We start from the raw sequence: 20,876 nt of genomic DNA on the forward strand, positions 1-20,876 counted from the left end.
GGTGACTTTAATGAAATAAGTAGGCCTATGAAAAAGTCAGACTTCGGATAAACCTCCAGAACTACTCTGGATCCACTGAGGGGAGCTCACTGGGGCGAGAGTGCTTCGTTGTCAGCATTCTCAGTTGCTCAGTCGTATTGGACTCTTTGTGACCCCACAGACCATAGCCCTCCAGACTCCTCTGTTCATGGGGTTTCCCAGGCAAGAATACTAGAGTAGTTGCCATTTCCTCCTCCAAGGTATCTTCCTGACCAGGGATCGAACCCAAGTCACTTGTGTCTCTTGCATCGGCAGGCGGATTCTTTACCACTGGGAAACCCGCAAGAGAGCTTACCTTCCCCTAAATCAGAAGACCAGCCTCTGAAGCCAGGGGCCTAGACATGGTGCAGGATGGGGAGAGAGTTTAGGAAGGAGACCCTGCCTGCTGCCTCTTGCGACCTGCTGCAGAGCCGGCCCTCTTTTCCCGTAGCCATGCCGCGGTGGTCGCCGTTTTGTCTGGTGTCGCTGGGATGTGGAGCAGAGAATAGTGTCTGCCCACATCCATTACCTCTAGCTGCAATGAGCAGTGAAGAATTGTTTTTAAAGAAGGCTAATACCAGGAGCTCTCACCTGAAATTATGGGTATCAAATGTTGTCACTCACAGGAAAGAAAAAGAAGCAAGTTAGCACACACTCATGGCCTCACCTTTGAGGATAAAGGTCCCCTTCTTCTAGGGAGTTTGGACCCATAGGGCTGAAACTGGTGCAGGATGGGGAAATGGTTTGGAAAAGGGAGACCATTCCTAAAGGCTATGAAGACTATTTTTCTTGTCCTCCTGTCCCCTCAACCAGCATTCTTTCCTCTCCCCTGCTCAGAGTGCTGTCCAGACATTGGTGGCGTCCTCTATACATAGTCACAGGGAGCTCCATACAAGTCAGAGCAGAGTCTGTCCTGCCCACCCTTGACCATGACCTGACCACCCTTGACCCATCCCTGCCTGGACCGCTGCCTGCCAGCAAGGCCTAGGCCAGCTCACCGCAGTGGGGATAGTCCTTCCCTCACCTTGGCATTTCAGGACAGGGGCCAAGATCTAAAAGAAAGCTCCTGAAGAGGTGGTGGTGGTGACTGGCAAAAAAGAAAAGCTAAAATAAGAGAAAAAAAAAATTACACTTTAGAGACTGTGTGTGGGTGGAGATGGAGGGTGTGCGGACACAGTTGGAGGCAGCTTAGTTTTCCATTTTGAATTTCAGAAGCAGAGAAAAGCCGCGGGAGTCTGAGTCCTAACTCAGCCATTCAATCTGAAAGATCAGTGAACACAGGCTGGCTTGAATATGATTGTTTGTAACCAAGTTTGGGGCTTGCCTGGTGGCTCAGTGGTAAAGAAGTCTCCTGCCAATGCAGGAGATGTGTGTTTGATCCCTGGGTTGGAAGATCCCCTGGAGAAGGAAATGACAACTCACGCTACTATTCTTACCTGGGAAATTCTATGGACAGAGGAGCATGGTGGGCTACAGTCCATGGTGTCACAAAAGAGTTGGACACAACTTAGCAACTAAACAACAACCAAATCTGACATGGTGTTAACCTCTGAGACATGAGGGCAGGAATAGCATCCCCCTGTCTCCCTCCCTGGGGTTTCCCAGGTGGCACTAGTGGTAAAGAACGCGCCTGCCAATGAAGGAGACATGAGACATGGGTTTGATCCCTGGGTCGGGAAGATCCCCTGCAGGAGGACAGGGCAACCCACTCCAGTATTCTTGCCTGGAGAATTCCCATGGACATAAGACCTGATGGGCTGTAGTCTATAGTGTTGCAAAGAGTTGGACATGACTGAGTGATTTAGCACACATGCATGTCCCACTCCTCTCTTCCACTAAGAATTCATCCATTTCAACACTCACATGTTGAGAAATGAGAATGCTGTTTTCAGGAGAAAAAGGGTTAAGCCAGAATTGCCCATTAAATATATGCTTGATTGGTAACAAGGTAGGATGCTGTTGGTTATCAATAATATTGGCTGTTCCTATCAATGGGATAATTTATTACTGAATTACTCTTTTTGCAAAAGCATTGGAAAACTCCTTCACCCAAGTTGAACAAATAGGCTTAGAGCAGGGAGGGGAGGCCAGTTGTCTTTATTGCGAACCCCTTCTTAAAATTCTTTCAGCTGCATCTGTCATTCTTTCAATTCTTTAATGGAGAACTTAAATTAGAGCACTTGATGGTGAGGATACAGTAAGAGAAGAAAATAATAAATTCATTGCAGGTACTTAGCTTTGACCATGTGCCAGGCACTCTTCTCAGTGCTGAGTCCTCAGTCATTGACTCCTATAACTTTACAGCAACCCTGTAAAGTACGCCCTATTTTAAAAAATTTATTTATTTTTAATTGGAAGATAATTGCTATACAATATTGTGTTGGTTTCTGCCATATTAATAGTCCCACTTTCTAGAGGAGGAAACCAAAGCTCAGAGTAATTCAGAGACTTTCCCAAGGAAATTGGCTTGGGTAAATTGGAAGGTGGCTCCAGAGACAGTGCTCTCTGGCTGTGGTATGCTGCTCCTCTTATCTGGTCAGGCCAGGAAGCCCTGGGGGGTCGGGAGCGCCTGGGTACCACAGAGGATGCAGAGCTCTGTAGAACCAGGTCTGGGGAGGCACCTTCCAACCTCAGCGGGCCATCGTGAGAATTAAATGTGATGACGGCTCATACACAAGGCTGTCTGGTGCCTGATCAGCCAACGTTGAGTATCATTTTCTCTTTTTTCAGAGGCAGATTTTGCTACTTCAAAGCTCTTGGTCAAAAGTCTGATAATTAGGCGTTTTCCTATATCTTTCTCTGCAAACTCAATAATTCTAATTGAGGGACTCCCCTGGTGGTCCAGTGGTTAAGAATCCACTTTGCAATGGCATGGGACACAGGTTTGATCCCTGTCAGGGAAACTAAGAGCCCACATCCCAAGGGCCAACTGGGCCCACGTGCTGCAGCTACTGAGCCCACACTCTCTAGAAGCCTTGCACCATAACTAGCGAAGCCGCACCGAAGAGCCTGAGCTATAACAAAGACCCAGCCCGATCAAAAAAAAAAAAAATTGTAGTTGAATAACTTTAAAAATTCCTATTGTTACTACTACAACTGTTCCTACTGTTAGTAACAGAAACTTTCATTGAAACACCTGGCACTGTACAAAATTGCACTTCATTTTATGTTAACAATGATTAATATTTGATGAGGGAGATGTTATTATCTCCGTTTTACAGATGAGGAAGCAGAGGAGCCAAGGTTTAGAGAGAGTAAATAACCTGCCCAAGGTGACACTGCTAGTTAGTCACAGAGGCCAAGACTCGAGCCAGGTCAGCCTGACTCCAGAGCCTTTACCAGTTCCATTTCCTTGCTGCATTGCTCTTCCCACGCATCCTGCCCACCAAGGGCACAAAGGCGTATCAGTCCACTGGCCACAGCAAGAGACACACTTGTGACCACAATAGAAATCCAGGTGTAGAACCATCATCACTTTCAGCTCTCCGTACTGCATTTGGGTGGAGAAAATCAGAATTAGGAATTTGGAAGATTGTTTTCAAGAATCAAGTATTTATTAATCACTTGTCACATTCTCAGCACTATTTGCTGCTGCTACTGCTAAGTCACTTCAGTCGTGTCCGACTCTGTGCGACCCCAGAGACGGCAGCCCTCCAGGCTCCCCCGTCCCTGGGATTCTCCAGGCAAGAACACTGGAGTGGGTTGCCATTTCCTTCTCCAATGCATGAAAGTGAGAAGCGAAAGTGAAGTCGCTCAGTCGTGTCCGACTCTTCTCGACCCCATGGACTGCAGCCCACCAGGCTCCTCCATCCAGGGAATTTTCCAGGCAAGAGTACTGGAGTGGGGTGCCATTGCCTTCTCCACAGCACTCTTTGGGGGACCACAAAAAATCAGAAGTATGAAATATGGAGTTTGTTGCCTTGTTGGGCAAATAGGACCAGTATACTTGAAACAACAGTAGACATTTCTAAATTGGTAGTTATGTCTTCCCAGATATTAAAATATATTGTAGAGTTTCAATGCATTCGTGCTCAGTCACTTCAGTTGTGTCCGACTCTTTTCTACCCTGTGGACTGTACCTTGTCCATGGGATTTGCCAGATGACAAGTCGATACTGGCACATGCACAGAAAAACCAACCAGTGGACCGAGGAGAAAGTCCAGAAATAGGCCCAAACACCAAAGAGAAATTAGTATATAGTAAAGCTGGCGTTTCCAATCACTGGGGAAAGTGTATTAGTCAATAAAGGACAAACTATCGGGGGAAAAATAATTAAATCCTTCCTTCATTTCCTCACTCAAAAATAAAACCCAGACAGAGCCAAGATTAAACATGAACATTTAAATCATAAAACTACCAGAAGGGTTTCCCTGGTGGTTCAGTGGTAAAGCATCTACTTGCTAATGCAGGAGACATGGGTTTGATTCCCTGATCTGGGAAGATCCCACATGCCATGGAGCAACTAAGCCTGTGCACAGTTACTGAGCCTGTGCTCTCGAGCCTGTGAGCCAAAGCTACAGAGCCCATGTGCTGCGACTACGGAAGCCCGTGCACCCTGGAGCCTGTGCTCTGCACTGAGAAGCCACTGCAATGAGAAGCGCGTGCACTGCTACTAGTGAGTAGCCCCTGCTCTCCAAAACTAGAGAAAAGCCCATGCAGCCAGCAGCGAAGACCCAGCACAGCCAAAATAAATAAATTTAAAACGAAACAAACTACTAAAAGAGAACAAAGCCATATTTTTTGTAATCTAGGAGTAAAGAGGGCCTTTCTAAACAAAACACCTAAAACCACAAGGGAAAACATGATAAATTGGACTACTTTAAACTTTTATATTTCCATATGGGAAAAACATCATCAAGATCACAAACCAATGTACCAAAAAAAAAAGGAAGAAGCAGCAAAGTCAAAAAGCAATTGGTAAATATTTTAACACGTGACAAACAAAAATATATTTTCAGTTTACAAAGAGCTTTTACAATTTAATAAAAAATTCAACAAACAAAATGTGTAAAGGACGTGAAAAGGCAATTCACAGAAAAAGATATACAAATAGATTATAAACAAAGGCAATTCACAGAAAAAGATATACAAATAGATTATAAACAAAGGAAAAAGATACAAATAGTCTCACAAAGGATGCAAATGAAATAAGGATATAGCATTAATTTCTTATTGTGGTAAAATACACATAACAATTGCTATTGTAACCATTTTTAAGGGTGTAGTTCAGTGTCACTAAGTACATTCATATTGTTGTGCAACCACCATCCTCTGCCTCCAGAATGCTTTTCATTTTGCTCAACTGAAACTCTGTACCCATTAAACACTAACTCTCCACTCTTCTCCCTTTCCAGAGTCCCCTGAAACCACTGTTCTACTTCCTGTCTTAACTACTTTAGACACCTCACATAAGTGGAATCATACGGTATTCATCTTTTTGTGGATGGTTTATCTCACTTAGCATAGTGTCTCAAGGTTCATCCAAGTTGCAGAATCTCCTTCCTTTTTCAGGCTAAGTGATATTCCATTGTATGTATAGACTACATCTTGCTTATCCATTCATCCATTGGTGGACACTTGTATTGCTCCCATGATTTAGCTATAATGAAGAATGCTGCTATGACAACAGTGTCTAAATATCTCTTAGAGATATTTCTTTCCCGTTTTTAAGTATACACCCAGGAAGGGAATTGCTGGGCCCATAGGGTAATTCTATTTTCAATTCTTTGAGAACCCACCCTACTCTTTCCCACAGCAGCTGTACCATTTTACATTCTTACCAACAGGGCACAGGGTTCCAATTTTTCCACATCTTTACCAATATTTGTTATTTTCTGGGTGTTTTTTAATAGTAGCCATCTTAGTGGGTATGAGGTGATATCACATTATAGTTTTGATTTTCCTGATGATTAGTGGTGTTGATTTTCACATGCTTCTTGGCCATTCATATATCTTCTTTGCAGAAAGGTCTATTCAAATTCCTCTCTCATTTTTGTATCAGATTGTTTGTTTTTTTTGTTGTTGTTGAATTTTAGAAGTTCCTTCATGTTCTGGATGGTGATCCCTTATAGGTATAGCATGTAGTTTTTTCCAAGGACCAGAAAGTTTGGGGATAAACAACCAGTCAGTGAGGATGAGGGAAAAATAAATCTCATATAGCCCTGGTAGGAGGATAAAGAGACAAAGCCTCTTTAAAGGCCAATTCAGTTGCATCCATCAAAAGCTTAAATGCACATACCCTCTGACCCAGTTATTCCACTTCCAGGAATTTAGAGATTCATTAACTCATGAGGGCATGGATAAATGTACAAGGATGTAGCATCATTATAAACACATAAAATACACACAGCAGTGCAAAAACAATGATTCAAGCCTAAGTGATGTAGAGTAGAAATTCCCACATAAAAGTAGTTGTACTTTTTTGTATTGTTATTTTTGTTGTTTAGTTGATAAGTCATGTCAATTCTTTTCCGACCTGATGGACTGCGGCCCATGAGGCTCCTCTGTCCATGACATTTCCCAGGCAAGAACACTGGAGCGGGTTGCCGTTTCCTTCTCCATGGGATCTTCCCAACTCAGGGTTTAAACCCACATCTCCTGCATTGGCAGGCAGGTTCTTTACCGCTCTTTTTTGTATACATTGACTTAAATACTAGTTTCTGTAAAATATTTAAGCAAACCTGTCTTTAATGATTGACTACCACTTGCTGAACACTTAGGTGCTCGTTGTTGCTGTTGTTCCGTCGCTAAGTCATGTCTGACTCTTTGCAACCCCACAGACTGCAGCACGCCAAGCACTTAGGTGCTTGGCACTGTTCTAAGTACACAGACTCACTCATTCCCTCCCAAAAAGCCATGAAGTGCTGCCCTGGGTAACTGCATAATACAGATAAGGAGCTGAAACCCAGAGAGATTAGGTAATGGCTCCAATCTCTTAGAGCTGATTCCAGAGCCCACACCCTTCACCAGGACCCCAGTTGCCTTCCAGGAAAGCATCTACATACATTTAAAAGCCACAGAACATAGTTGACATGGATTGGTCTCTGTACACAGGCACACACACAATGTAAGTTTGCCTTCTCAGAAATCAAGGGGTTCGAGGGCCTACTGTTAAAAACTATTGGCTTGGAAAAGGGTTCTGGAAGTTCTGAGCTAGTGAAAGAATAGGGAGTTTTGCAGGTAAGTTGGGATTCTACCTGGGGCTTGAAGAATGAGGGATCTGGGGACTCCCCTTGGTGGTCCAGTGGTTAAGACTCCATATTGCCAATGCAGGGGACACAATCCAATACTGGGCCAGGGAACTAAGCTCTCACATGCCATGGACCATGGCCAAAAGAGTAAAACAAATAAAATATTAACACATTATGTGGAGTCTAGAAAAATTGTACAGATGAACCTATTTCCAGGGGAGGAATAGAGATGAATATGTAGAAAATGGACATGTGGACACTGCAGCAAAGGGGTGGGTGGGATGAATTGGGAAAATAGGGTTGACATATATACACCACACTGCCATGTGTAAAGGGCTGCCCTGCTGGCTCAGATGGTAAAGAATCTGCCTGCAATGCAAGAGACCTGGATTCGATCACTGGTTCTGGAAGATCCCCTGAAGAAGGGAGTAGCTACCCATTCCAGTATTCTTGGCCTGGAGAATTCCACAGACAGAGGAGCCTGGCAGGCTACAGTCCACGGGGTCAAAAAGAGTCTGACACGACTGAGTAACTAACACATACATACACCATGTGGAAGATAGACAGGTAGTGGGAACTTGCTATAAAGTACAGGGAGCTCAGCTCAGTTCTCTGTGATGACCTAGATGGGTGGGATGGTGGGGAAGGGGGTGGGAGGGAGGTCCAAGAGGGAAGGGATATACATACAGGTATAGCTGATTCACTTCATTGTCCAGCAGAAGCTAACACAAAACGGTAAAGCCATTATACTCCAGTAAGAAAATGATAAATGGGAGATAAATTTGGAGACACTGGGAGGATGAAGAAGTGGGTGGGGAAGGGAGATGAACACCAGATGGGGACCTAAAGGCAGGAATGAATGTGGGGCACACCTGGGAGACCATCCAGTGAATCACTGTAGTCAAGATGCGTGTTGGGTAGTGGGTTTAAGGCAACAGGTTGGAGAGAACCTCAGGGAAAGCAAGGCTGAGGAGAGGGGCAAGAGGTGTGAGGAGCCGGGTAACCTCCGTCTGCTCTGCTGTCCATTGTTTCTGCAGTGCTAAGTCCCATAAAGGCGTTGCATAAGCAGAGAGGGGAGGAAAGCGGGAGGTCGGGGGCAAAGCTTCCTCCGCACCAGGCCTCCATCTCCCCGAGCGGGTGAGGGAAGGCCGGGAGGAAGGCGTTGACAGCCCTGGGGATGGCCCATCCTGACCCGTGTCTCCCCTTGCAGCCGTCGCCTGCCCTCCCAACAGCCACTACGAGAGCTGCGTGAGCGTGTGCCAGCCCCGCTGCGCCGCCATCCGCCTCAAGAGCGACTGCAACCACTACTGCGTGGAGGGCTGCCAGTGCGACCCCGGCTACGTCCTCAACGGCAAGAGCTGCATTCTGCCCCACAGCTGCGGCTGCTACTCCGACGGCAAGTACTACGAGGTAGGGGCGCCGGCCCGCCCTTCTTCCTTGAGAGGCAGCGGAGTTCTCTCCCCGCTAGGAGGAAGATGGGTCACGGTGAACCCATCTTCCCTTCTGATGAGGATAAGATGGTGCTGTGGATTCACAGGGAGGCGGAGAGGGGGGACGAGGGGGGTGAGAGGTCACGGACAGGTCAGATGAGGCTCCGGATTTAGACATGCGCTTGGGTCTCACTCTACCTGCCTCCTCGCTAGCATTGTGTGTGCCTCTCTCCCTCCTCCGTGCCTTTCTCTAAGCCCTTCTGATTTCCTCTCCTGTAAATCTTAGTCTGAAAGCTTCTGACGTGGCTGCTGTTTGGAAATAGGAAGGCAGTGAATCTGACATTTATACCTGTCTTAGCTAAGGGCAGTTTTAACTGGAAAATATGGAGCTCTAGGCTGGGAGGAGTGGCTTTCTCTCTTCTGTCTATTGCAGCTCCATGAGAAGGGGAGTGAAGGCTGCCATCTCTTCATGTGTCATTTGTCCCTTTAGGACCGTCCCCAGAGAGTTCTGTCTGGGCTGCTTAATGTCCTGTTTTCCACATCCTACCCTCTGCTTCTCTGTCTTTGGGGGCTTCACAGAGAGCTGATGAACATGCCCTTCTTAGATGTCCCTGAGTAAAACATATGAGCATGCAAAATCATTTATACTTCCACCCTGTAATCTTTCTTTATGTGCTGGAATACTTTGTGTTCTTAAAAAGATCTTGCCTGGAGAGGTTATTTAGCCCTGGGTTCTGCCTCTCGCCCATTCTCTGTTTAAACGATATCAGTACCTGACATTGGTGAGTAGACAGTTAACAACAGCATCTGTGCAATAGCTGCTATTTGCAGATCTCTGTGCTAGTGGTATTGTTGGGGATGATAAAGCATGTTCCCTGCCTTAAGGAACTTAAAAATCTATTCAGGAGAGGAAAAAAAATGCACTTTAAAAACAAGAGGACAATTACAAAATAACATATCAACAACTGAAAAATAATACCCTACAGAACTAATCAATTTTAAAATGAAAAAGAATCGAAGCATTAAAAAAAAAACTAATTGAAGTGTCTAAATTGAAAATAAACTAGGCAAAAAAGAAACACTGCTTTCTTTCTGTAAAGAAATATTGTTCTTGTTCAAGAACAACTAAGTTACTTTACTTTGAGAAGAAATAGAAAGAGATGAATATGGCTGTTACCTTCAGTCTCATTTTCAGCGGGAAATTTGTATAAATGTTGTATTAGAAAGATGGGAGAAAGTAGAGTAAAATAGCAGAATTGATCGAAGAAGGCTTCTTGGCAGAGGTGAGTTTTGAAGTTAGCTCTTAGAGATATTGATTATTTGAAAGGAAGAGGCAAAACATGTGGGAGAAAATAATAATAGATTCCATTTTCCTACAATCTGGGAGAAGAGATAACCAGGCTCAAAACTGAAAAACGCTATTTCAATCTCTGCTCCCCTGTCCAGAGATTTACTGAAATGTATCCACTTATCAAGTGTGTCATGCTTCCCTCAACAGAGATCCTGAGTGTCTGTGACATAATGGATTAAGATTTGGGCTTGATCCTAGCTGAACCAACACTGGTGATGTGACACTGAACAAACTGTGCTATTTCTCTGAGCTTCTGTGACCTTATCTCCAAAACATCCCAACTCATATGGGCGTTGTGTGATCTATGCAGGTGCCTTGGTACCTGGCACCTAGCAGGTCAATAATTGGTAGCTGCTTATTGTTTTGTTAATTCTCTTAAGAGGCATTTTATAAATTAAAAAAATCCAGGCGTGTTAATGAAATGATGCATATAAAAGCCCTTGGAGCTCTCAGGAAAAGCACAATACAGCTCTCGGCAGCTATTAGCACTCTCAACATTAGTATCCACTTCTCATCAGAAAGTCAGTGGGTTTTGACAACAGCTTATATCTGGGAAGTAGCAAATTCACAGAACAAATAATCCACACCTACTTGCCACTGTTCAAGCAAGCTTGGAGGCTTGTTTATACAACAGATTTCTTTGGAAATAAAAAGAGAACACATCTAGCCATTAGCATGTAGGGTAATTACCCGGCTGTCCTCATCAGGTCTAATTAAGGTTGAGCAGGCAGCACTGGGCCAGTCTCTTTACTGGGATGCTACTTTCATGATCAAGTTCTCCCGTAGGGTGAGTTATGGACCCTTGATCATATCCACATACATCAGGTTATTTTTCTCTCTCCACCCATGCAATGTCTGACTTCTTATCTGAGAGAGGCCAGACCATCCACTCAATTATTCTGCAAATCTGATAAGAGAAAGGAAGCCAATTTGTGAAGCTGCTGGCACCCAGAATAATTCACGGGTCTGGAAAGAGGTTCCAGAAACTACTTATACTCCATTTTAGGGGTGAAAGAATCAGGACTGGTTTTCTTGAGAAAACTCTTCCTGGAAGATCTCACCCTCTTCTTACTTACCCTTGGATCTAAGTCAGGTCTCTCTTTGATATCCAGGGTTTTGATAAGTCTATCGTTAATGCAGAAAATTGTGACCAGACAGTAGAACAGGCCCTTCTTGTGCCATTAAAACATCTTCTCTGGAAAGCACTGTTTTAGAAAATTGAATTAATGCCTTGAGTGCCCTCATCTCTATGAAGTAAACCATTCATTGGGACCACACTCTACTTGAACAGTCATGACCAATTTCAAACAGTTCCCTGGAATTCTTAGTCTAGAACAGGTACGAGATCAAGAGCACAGACTCTACAAGTATAGCTGTGTCTACAGATTGTAGAAAGAGTGAAAAATAATAGCTGCCACCAATTGATGATACACTTCGTTGCAGGTATTTAATATAAATTTTTATAATTCCCCACTATCTGAAAGAGGATGAGTGGTTCTTTTCTGGTAATAACAGCAGCTATTATTTATTGAGTACCTACTCTTAGCTGGGAAATATGCATCACACGTCTTATTGAATTTAATCTTCACAACTGCCTTGCAAGACATTATTACTAACTTCAATTTAGAGAAAGCAAACCAACACTCTGGGAAGCTGGCAGAGCCTCTCAGGGTGGCATGAGTAGGGTGGCAGAGCTGGGATCGAAACCCAGGTGGTCTGATCCCAAAGTTTTCCCTTCATGGACCCTAACTGTTGCTTAGATTTCTTGCTTCAGGATATAGAAATAGAGGTATCTGCAACAGAAGTAAATTAGATTATTTACAAGGAAAGAAGTTTGGAACAGTGAGTATTGTGAAATGTTGAAACTGTCAGCTACAAATTGGCACTTGCCATTGGCACTTGCCATCTACCTCTACAGGGATTAAAACATGTGCTGCTTCAGCTGCTTATTTTTCAACATTCCCTGAAAAGAGTTCAGGGTGAAGAGCAGAAATCAGGCATTCTGTGCTCTGGGAAAAACTGGAAGGATAGGTCTTCAAATAGGTATTTTTAGGAGCCGATTTTATGTGCCCAATTCTTGTAGCTCCTTATATCTAAAAAAGCACTAAAAATCCTTCACGGTCATGACTGCTCCTCATGACTAGCAGAAACCTTCTGCAAAAAATAAGTACTTGATTGCATATATTCTCCCTTCACCAAAATCACATACATACCCTCCTGCTTGCCTCTTCGGAGCAGTTTCTCAGAGCTATCTGAAATGCTGTCTCCTGAGCTATAGCCCTTATTTTGCCCCAAATAAAACTTAACTTGCAACTCTCACATTGTGCATTTTTTAAGGTGACAAAAATGGTTCAGCATAGGAATTGGTTCTGTCTTTCTTTAGCCTAGTTAAGATTGAAGGGTGGGCTTTATCATTATTGAGTGAATTTAAATTTGTTCCTTCAAGTAGAGCTGATACTTGTTAGATGAATTCCCTACCAAGTATTTTCCATTTCGCCTAGTTCCTTGACCTGCTTCCCATTCTAGTTGGTTGGCTGTGATTAGCTCTACAACCCACTGTGAAGATCCCCAGATTCTTGATTGAAACCAGTAGAGACCAGGTAACATATTGTTTTGCATCTGAGTTACCCGGAAGGCAGGTACTGTTTGACTTGAACCAGCCTCCCTTGTTGCAAATTCCAGCCCCGCTACTGATAGGCCAGCCCAGCCCGGAAAGGGTCCAGGTGAACTGGGCTTTGGGGCCCCCAACCTTGACCACCACCAGAGTTTCATGCAAAGGGCGCCTCTCTTCCAGCCCAAGCAGCTGTTCTGGAACAGCGACTGCACGCGGCGGTGCCGCTGTTTCCGGCGCAACCTAATCCAGTGCGACCCGCGCCAGTGCAAGTCGGATGAGGAGTGCGCGCTGCGCAACGGGGTGCGCGGCTGCTTCAGCACCAAGACCTCTTACTGCCTGGCGGCCGGCGGCGGCGTCTTCCGCACCTTCGACGGCGCCTTCCTCCGCTTCCCAGCCAACTGCGCCTTCGTGCTCTCCACTATCTGCCACAAGCTCCCCGACATCTCCTTCCAGCTCATCATCAACTTCGACAAGTGGTCGGCCCCCAATCTCACCATCATTTCGCCCGTCTATTTCTACATTAACGAAGAGCAAATTCTCATCAACGACCGGAACACAGTCAAGGTGACGGACGAGCCTGTCCTTGATTCTTAAGAAATGTGCCCTGGAACGAGGGCCTATCTAGAGGGCTGTTAACTGTGGTTTTCCCGGATAATGAGTTTAACTGGCTGTTTCACACATACCATACACAGATAACCAGGTTTTAGAGAATTGAAAGTGTAAAGATTCTACGGGCATAAGCAAGAGCCCCATTTAGTCTTTCGCTTACTAGTGGTAAAGAATCCACCTGCCAGTGCAGAAGACATAAGAGATGTGGGTTCAATTCCAGGGTAGGGAAGATCCCCTGGAGGAAAGCAAGGCAACCCACTCCAGTATTCTTGCCTGGAGAATCCCATGGACAGAGGAGCCTGGCGGGCCACGGTCCATAGGGTCACAAAGAGTTGGACACAACTGAAATGACTTAGCACATACGATTCCAAAGGCCTTGCAGGATATGTACAGTATCTCAAGGACATAAGGTCAGCATGTATGCTAATAAAACTTCAGGTGAGGGACCTCCCTGGTGGTCCAGTGGTTGGGACTTCGCCTTCTGATGCAGGGGGTGTAGGTTCAATCCCTGGCCAGGGGTTAAGATCCCACATGCCACACAGCCAAAAAACCAAAACATAAAATGGGAGCAATAATGTAAAGAATTCAATAAAGGCTTTAAAAATGGTCTGCATCAAAAAAAAAAAAAAATCTAAAAAAAAAACCAAAACTTCAGGTAATGGTAGATAAGTCAGCTTTTACTCATAATTAATTTCCAAAAAGATTCTCATTTGTTTATAAGAGCTTGAAATTATTCTTGGCTCTGCCACCTGAAAGAAGACCGACTCTTTCATCTCTGCCATCCTTTCTAGAAAATGAAAGACAGCAAGTCTTTGCCTGTAAACACAGCTACCTAAATAAAAATGGGTGGGAGGGATCGTCCCTCACTATGAGAGCGCCCCCTAATGACACGCCGAGGGAAAGAGCACAGACGAGAGAGAGGGTGGATTTCTCTTAGGGTTGGCTCTTCTCTAGGAGAGTTGCCGGGTTTCTTGTGAATCTTACAACGGCATATAAGTAAATGTGAATCTCCAACCCCCGCCCCCCACCCCAATAAACTAAGGCACCACTCCGACCTGTATTCCTCCCATCCTTCCATCTGCGAAGATAACCTGCTCTGAAGTAGTGGTGGTGACTGCCAGTCACCCAGTCACTCAGCTAAACCAGTCGGCTGCAGGCGGACTAGAACCATGGAGTCAGCCCTGCTTCCCCCCACCCTGTGTTGCAAATTCCAGCTAGGGAGGGCCAAGGAGAGAGCCAGCACAGGCATATTAATGTTTTTTGGAATTGAGTGGTGCTGTATCTGCTTTCCACCACTGGCTCAGATAATCATGCACTGGAAGTATCTCTATTTAAAGAGTCATCGAATAGCTTAGTATCCAGCATTAGGCAAAAGACTGGTAGGGTTTTGCAAGCTTAAAAGGAAGAGTCTGGATTTTAATACTGGTTTTTAACTTCAATGGAAGTTAATCTGCTACTGTTTTTGACACTCTAATTCCTTTTGCAAATTGGCCCACATGGACATGACTGCGAAGGCCCAGAATATATCAGCAAGAAAGCAAAAAGGGATCACCTGAGATCAAAACTGACATTGTGCCGAATAAAATACTCCTAGCCACCAAAATAGTAAAGAATCATATTTTTTTAAGGCTTCTGCTATGTTTTTTTAAGCAACAAAAGTTACTGATAACCTAGGGGGGGAAAAGAACAATTTCTTTTGTAAGTACAGAAAAGGCATGTTATGTTCTGTCCTAAGGGCTAAGAAAAGAAACTGTTATAAAGCAAGAAAATGACAAATGGAGAAAATACTGTGCCTATAGGGCCTCTGGGAGGGCATCTCCTGTTCGAACATTATAAATAAGAAAACAATAAACATAGCAATGATCCCCAGATTCATTTTAACCGTGTTAGACTCTCCTTAGCGCAGGATTGGGATTTTGTTTTCAGTAATTGGTTTATGCTGGAGAAAGTTTTATACAAAAATCTAGCCACTTGTTGTGCGTTATACCTTTCCATCATTTTTATTTTAATCTCTCTGCCACCATAGTTTGCTTCTTTGGGAGGAACTGTGGACAGTAAGATGAGCGAGCCCTCAGATTCCTGGGCAGGCATCAGCAAAATACGAAATTCAGTCAAATCTCCTTGCTGCCTATTCTTGTAAATAAAACTTTAGTGGAACACAGCCTTGCTCATTTAGTTACTTTTGTCTGTGGCTGCTTTTTTTGCCACGAGGATAGATCATATGGGCTGCAAAACCTAAAATGTTTACTCAGGACTTTTACAGTAAATATTTGCCAATCTCTGCTTTGAGGGTCATTTACTTCTTCTTTCTCCTTTAACAGGTGAATGGCACACAAGTGAATGTTCCATTCATAACCGGCCTGGCAACCAAAATCTACAGCAGTGAGGGGTTCCTGGTGATTGACACCAGCCCCGACATCCAAATCTACTACAACGGCTACAACGTCATAAAAATCAGCATCAGCGAGAGGCTGCAGAACAAAGTGTGTGGCCTTTGCGGCAACTTCAATGGGGACTTAACTGATGATTACGTGACCTTGCGGGGGAAGCCAGTGGTGAGCAGCGTGGTCCTGGCCCAGAGCTGGAAAACCAATGGCATGCAGAAGAGGTGAGAGTCTCCAGTCACTAGACTCAGTGGTCCCAGTCCTCCCGTGTCTATGACAGATGTTGATGAGGGAGGTACTTCGTATAGCAACACCCTTCCTCGCCTACAAATAGCTAAGCTCAAGATCTTTGGAGTTTTCATCATACAAACAGGCACAATAATTTCTTGAACAGCAGAGGAAGTAACTAGGCTTAGATGATAAGTCTGAATTTTGGTGTTATCCGGCCCTTGGCCAAACAGAAGAGTGTTCCTAGGATTAGAACTCTAAAGCCTTGACCATCTGCCCAGCTGGTCAAGTTTAACTTTAACTGCGACTGGGCATCCTTGCTGAGGGTGGGACTAAGAGTTAACCCAGGAGAAGAGGGTTATTCCTTGCTCCCTAGTGCTGAGACTTCATGTCTGTGCATGCTAAGTCACTTCAGTCATACAGCCTGCCAGGCTCCTCTGTCCATGGAATTCTCCAGGCAGGAATACTGGTGTGGGTTGCCATGCCCTCCTCCAGGATTGTCCCAGGATTGAGTCTGTGTCTCTTATGTCTCCTGCATTGGCAGGCGGGTTCTTTACCACTAGTGCCATCTGTACCTCTTACCAGAGGCTTGGTTGTGTAGGCAGAAGTTGGTGGGAGTCTAGAAAGTCCAAGAAAGTAGAAGTCGCTGAGGTTATTATCAGGCCCCTCTCTGGCCAACTGAGATAGAAGGAACTAAGCAAGTTATTTCAAAGGTGTTTAACTTAAGAGTCCTTCCGGACTGCCGAATCATGTTAATTCCTCTGAGGTTCTAGAGCTACACTTCTCTTTTTTGGCATTTCTTTGCTTGTACAATGATTCTGTCCCCTTGAGCTTTAACGTGCCAAACGTCAGCTGAATTCCCAGATGTGGGAATGAAGTTCTCAACCCTCTTTGACTTTTCTGCAGGCGTAAACTGAAAAATGTGCCATAAATTAGACCGTCCTGTGAATTGTGGGACCCAGAGCTGGAAAGAACCTTGGGCACAATCTGGTCCATTGTCTTCCTTTTCTAGGTGCAACGGAGGCTAGAGTGGAATGATTTAGATGAGGGGGCACAGTAAGTGGCAAAGCCCAGATTAGATTTCAGAATTCCTAATGTGATGCTTTCTCTAAAATGTCACTTCTGGGACCCACAGTTAGAAAAATGACTCCTTTGCACATTAAACTATTCTGGGGCTTCCAAAGATGAGCAAGATTCAGCTCCTCCTTAGGAATCATCATTCTGTTTGAGTTTCCTTTCCCTTCTTATTTCCTTTTTCTCTTCTCTTATAAATGGTTGTAGCCTGACACCAATTTTCTTGTGAAGATTTTCCTTATGGTCTCTGGTAGCTAAACTGGAAATGGTTTAGAAGCTTCTGGATGTCCTTTCAAATCTTTTACTTTACCAACAGTTATTACTTTTATTTTTGATTAATAATAATGTAATTATCATTATTGTTATTGGTTATTATATCCTTATCTGTTGATAGTTATTGTATCAATCATATCAGTCAATTATATCAAAGGTTGTTGTTGTTTAGTCACTAAACAACAGAGTTGATCGTGTCCAACTCTTTGTGACCCCATAGACTGTAGCCCTCTAGGCTCCTCTGTCCATGGGATTTTCCAGGAGGCAAGGACACTGGAGTGGGTTGCCATTTCCTTCCCTAGGGGATCTTCCCAACCCAGGGGTCGAAGCTGCATATCTTACATTGGCAGGTGGGTTTTTTTTTTTTTAAACCACTGAGCCACCAGGGAAGCCTACATCAAAGGTTAATGGTTATTATATCAATATCTACCCTTGTCTGACACGTTGGCTACTATCATTTTATTTTACCCTCGCTCATCCCAGTGCTGTAACAGTAGAAACTACCTTGACTTTCGAACCCTAGCCTGGGTTAAGGTTGGGATCAGCACCCACATTCACTTCTGGGTTAGCTGAAGAGGTCACCACTGTGGTCTCCCCTCCCCCACTGCACTGGCCGTCTCAGATGCCTGGTGTTGCCTCCTAGTCTGACTGCATCTTTCACCCCCAGCTGCAACGAGCTGCAGTTCTCACAGTACGCAGCCATGTGCGACAACGTGCACATCCAGGACATGCAGGGCGACGGCTACTGCCTGAAGCTCACGGACATGAAGGGCTTCTTCCAGCCCTGCTACGGGCTGCTCGACCCCCTTCCCTTCTACGAGTCCTGCTACCTGGACGGCTGCTACAACCACAAGAAGTTCCAGCTGTGTGGCTCCCTGGCCGCCTACGGGGAGTCCTGCCGCTCCTTTGGAATCCTCAGCACTGAGTGGATTGAGAAGGAGAATTGCTGTAAGAGAATTATTTTATTTCTGCAGAATCTTCTCTGAGTTAGAAAGCACAGCTTGGCCAGTGGCGTCACTTTGTCCAGGGCTAGCCACTGGTCTCCATCTCAACCTGTAGATCTGCTTTGGGGGTTGAAGGATGGAGAGGTGTGGGCTGCAGGAGATTCTGTGAGGGGGCACTTTCAGTGGCTCTTGACTCCCCCCTAGGTCCAGTTATGGAATTCAGAATATCAGCGGAGGAAGGTGGGGTTCTCTGGGTTGGAAGAGCACCAGTGTAGTGACTTCTAAGATAGCAGGACAGAGCATGGGACTCCTAATTGATTTCAGTGCCCCCAATTCAGCTCTCCAAAAGCTCCTTTCACATGAGTCAGAGCCCAGATCACAAAGAGAAGGCAGGTGGCAAATGGCAGACTGAGCTGGCTGTATCTGCCTGGTTGCAAGGAAGCCATGATTAGATTTATAAAGGGATTATACGTGTGCTATTGATGAAATAAAAATCTATAGACTCTTGAATTTTTTTTTCTGTAGTGAGATAACTACTTTGATGTCCATTATCTATTATTCTCTTTATTTGTTTTCTTGCCATGTTAATCAGATAGATGGAGCAAGTAAGTGTGTGCCTAAACACGCATAAATTTGTCATATCCGTATATGTGTGTCCATGTACATAAATGGTCACTCTGTCCCATGAATGCAGTGTAACACTGCGTCCGTCAGAATGTGTGCTTGTCCCTCGAGGCACAACAGCAGCCCCGTGTACATACCGGTACCGCCGTGCAAACTGGCCCTGTTTGTTTCAAGACGGAGTGTTCTCGTCAGTAAGTCTGCACACCACACCTGACAAGAGTAGGGATACACAATTCAGAACCTGAAAACAATGTCGCTAATTAAAATATGCACTCAGTAATTTCAGAAACTCTTAAGCAAATGGAGTAGTTTCTGTTGGCAATCAATAGAAATGTTTTGTTTGGTAACTTTAATATTTTACCCTCTTCTGTTGATAAGCAATACTTTAAAGAGCCTAAACTGTCTTGAACTTCAGAAATTGTCTGGAATTTTAAAAAAATATATCAGTTTTTGTTTTTAACCTCAAAACTTAACCTCTGTATTGGGCATGTTGTATCTGCCAAGTAGTAAATGGCCCACTCTGATTGTAAGTGAGGTTTTTGTCTTCTTGGGAGCTGTAACCTCCACACTTTTTTCCTCTTATTCTCCTCGGTGGTTTGCATATTGTGTTCATCAACCAGCACACTCATTGGGTGGCTGCTGTGTGCTTAGCACTGTCTTGGGTGCTGAACGCACTAGGCAATAAATGGGTCTTTAGAAAAAGAAGCTTTTAAGAAATAAGTATATTTGGTGGAATATTACTTGGCTATTAAAAAGAAATAATGCCATTTGTAGCAACAAGGGTGGATCTGCTGCTGCTGCTGCTGCTCAGTCGCTTCAATCACGTCTGACTCTGTGCGACCCCATAGACGGCAGCCCACCAGGCTCCCCCGTCCCTGGGGTTCTCCAGGCAAGAACACTGGAGTGGGTTGCCATTTCCTTCTCTGACCTAGAGAGTGTCATACTGAGTGAAGTAAGTCAGATAGAGGATAAGCGATATCCTATGGCATCCCTTATGTGTGGAATCGGAAAAGAAATTATACAAATGAACTTATTTACAAAACAGAAAGAGCTTCACTGTTTAGAGCACAAACTTATGGTTGCAAGGAGGAAGGATGGGAGAAGGGATGGTTAGGGAATTTGGAATGGTCATGTACACACTGCTATATGTAAAATAGAAAAGCAACAAAGGACTACTGTATAGCCCAGGGGACTCTGCTCGATGTTACGTGGCAGCCTGGGTGGGAGGGGAGTTCGGGGGAGAATGGATACAGGTATATGTATGGCTGGGTCCCTTCACTGTTCACCTGAAGCTATCACAACACTGTTAATTGGCTATTCCCCAATATAAAATAAAAAGTTTAAACTGCAAAAATAATAAGTAAGTGTATTTAGCTGATGGTGAGGGCTCTACTTTAGTCATCTTTCTAGGAATTAAGACAGACTGATGCGACTCCATTCCTGTCCTCTCACCTGTTATAATGGTTATTTAGCAGAAGGTCAGGAGAAGCATCTGCAGTTACGGGACAGCTTGAGGGGGTTGTTTTGTTTTGTTTTTAAACTCTTGAAGCTAACTTGGCTCATGCTGGAGTTGAATCATGGCTGTTTCTTTAACACTTACTGTTAGAAACCATGACAACGAGGAAGATTATTACACCTGGATAGGGAAAGAGAGTCTTTAAATAAAGAAATGAGTGTCTAAAAGAAAGTGTTTTCCATTAGTGATTCTCAAACTGAGACGTTAATGAGCTTGCAGGTGGCCTATGGGCTCATCTGCTACAGAAATATTGTTTGTAATCTGTTGGTGATGACGCTTCACATACATTTGTATTTTACTTAGAGTTTTCCCTGTTTTGGCAAAAAAGTGCCATTAATCTCTGTCAATGCTGGCGAGTTGTGTGTAGATTTTGGTTTGTCTATTTTTACAAAATTAAGTAGAAGCATGTGGACCATGAATCAAAAAAAAAGACTCAAGAAGGCCTGGTTTAAGGGACCTCTCTGGGACCTTACTGGCCCTGAAATCTTCATTCTTGACAACTACTTGTTGAGTATCTACTGTGAGGTGGCCAGGTATTGGCGATATAGAGATAAATGGTTTGAACTCTTATATAAATATATATAAGCTTATATAAATATAAAGATTTTGATGCACATGATG

General features: G+C 44.3%; 1 protein-coding gene across 1 annotated transcript in view; it reads left to right on the plus strand.

Annotated features, from left to right (window-relative positions):
- The window catches only part of TECTA (tectorin alpha), an 82,989-nt gene that overhangs the window by 49,453 nt on the left and 12,660 nt on the right, over positions 1 to 20,876 (plus strand). The window contains 4 exon segments of the mRNA XM_010830495.1: positions 8,419 to 8,618; positions 12,784 to 13,167; positions 15,534 to 15,826; positions 17,815 to 18,119. Of these exon segments, the coding sequence (XP_010828797.1) occupies positions 8,419 to 8,618; positions 12,784 to 13,167; positions 15,534 to 15,826; positions 17,815 to 18,119 (1,182 nt within the window).

Source organism: Bison bison, unplaced genomic scaffold (assembly GCF_000754665.1).
Source record: "Bison bison bison isolate TAMUID 2011002044 unplaced genomic scaffold, Bison_UMD1.0 scf7180017864518, whole genome shotgun sequence".
Lineage (NCBI taxonomy): Eukaryota > Metazoa > Chordata > Mammalia > Artiodactyla > Bovidae > Bison > Bison bison.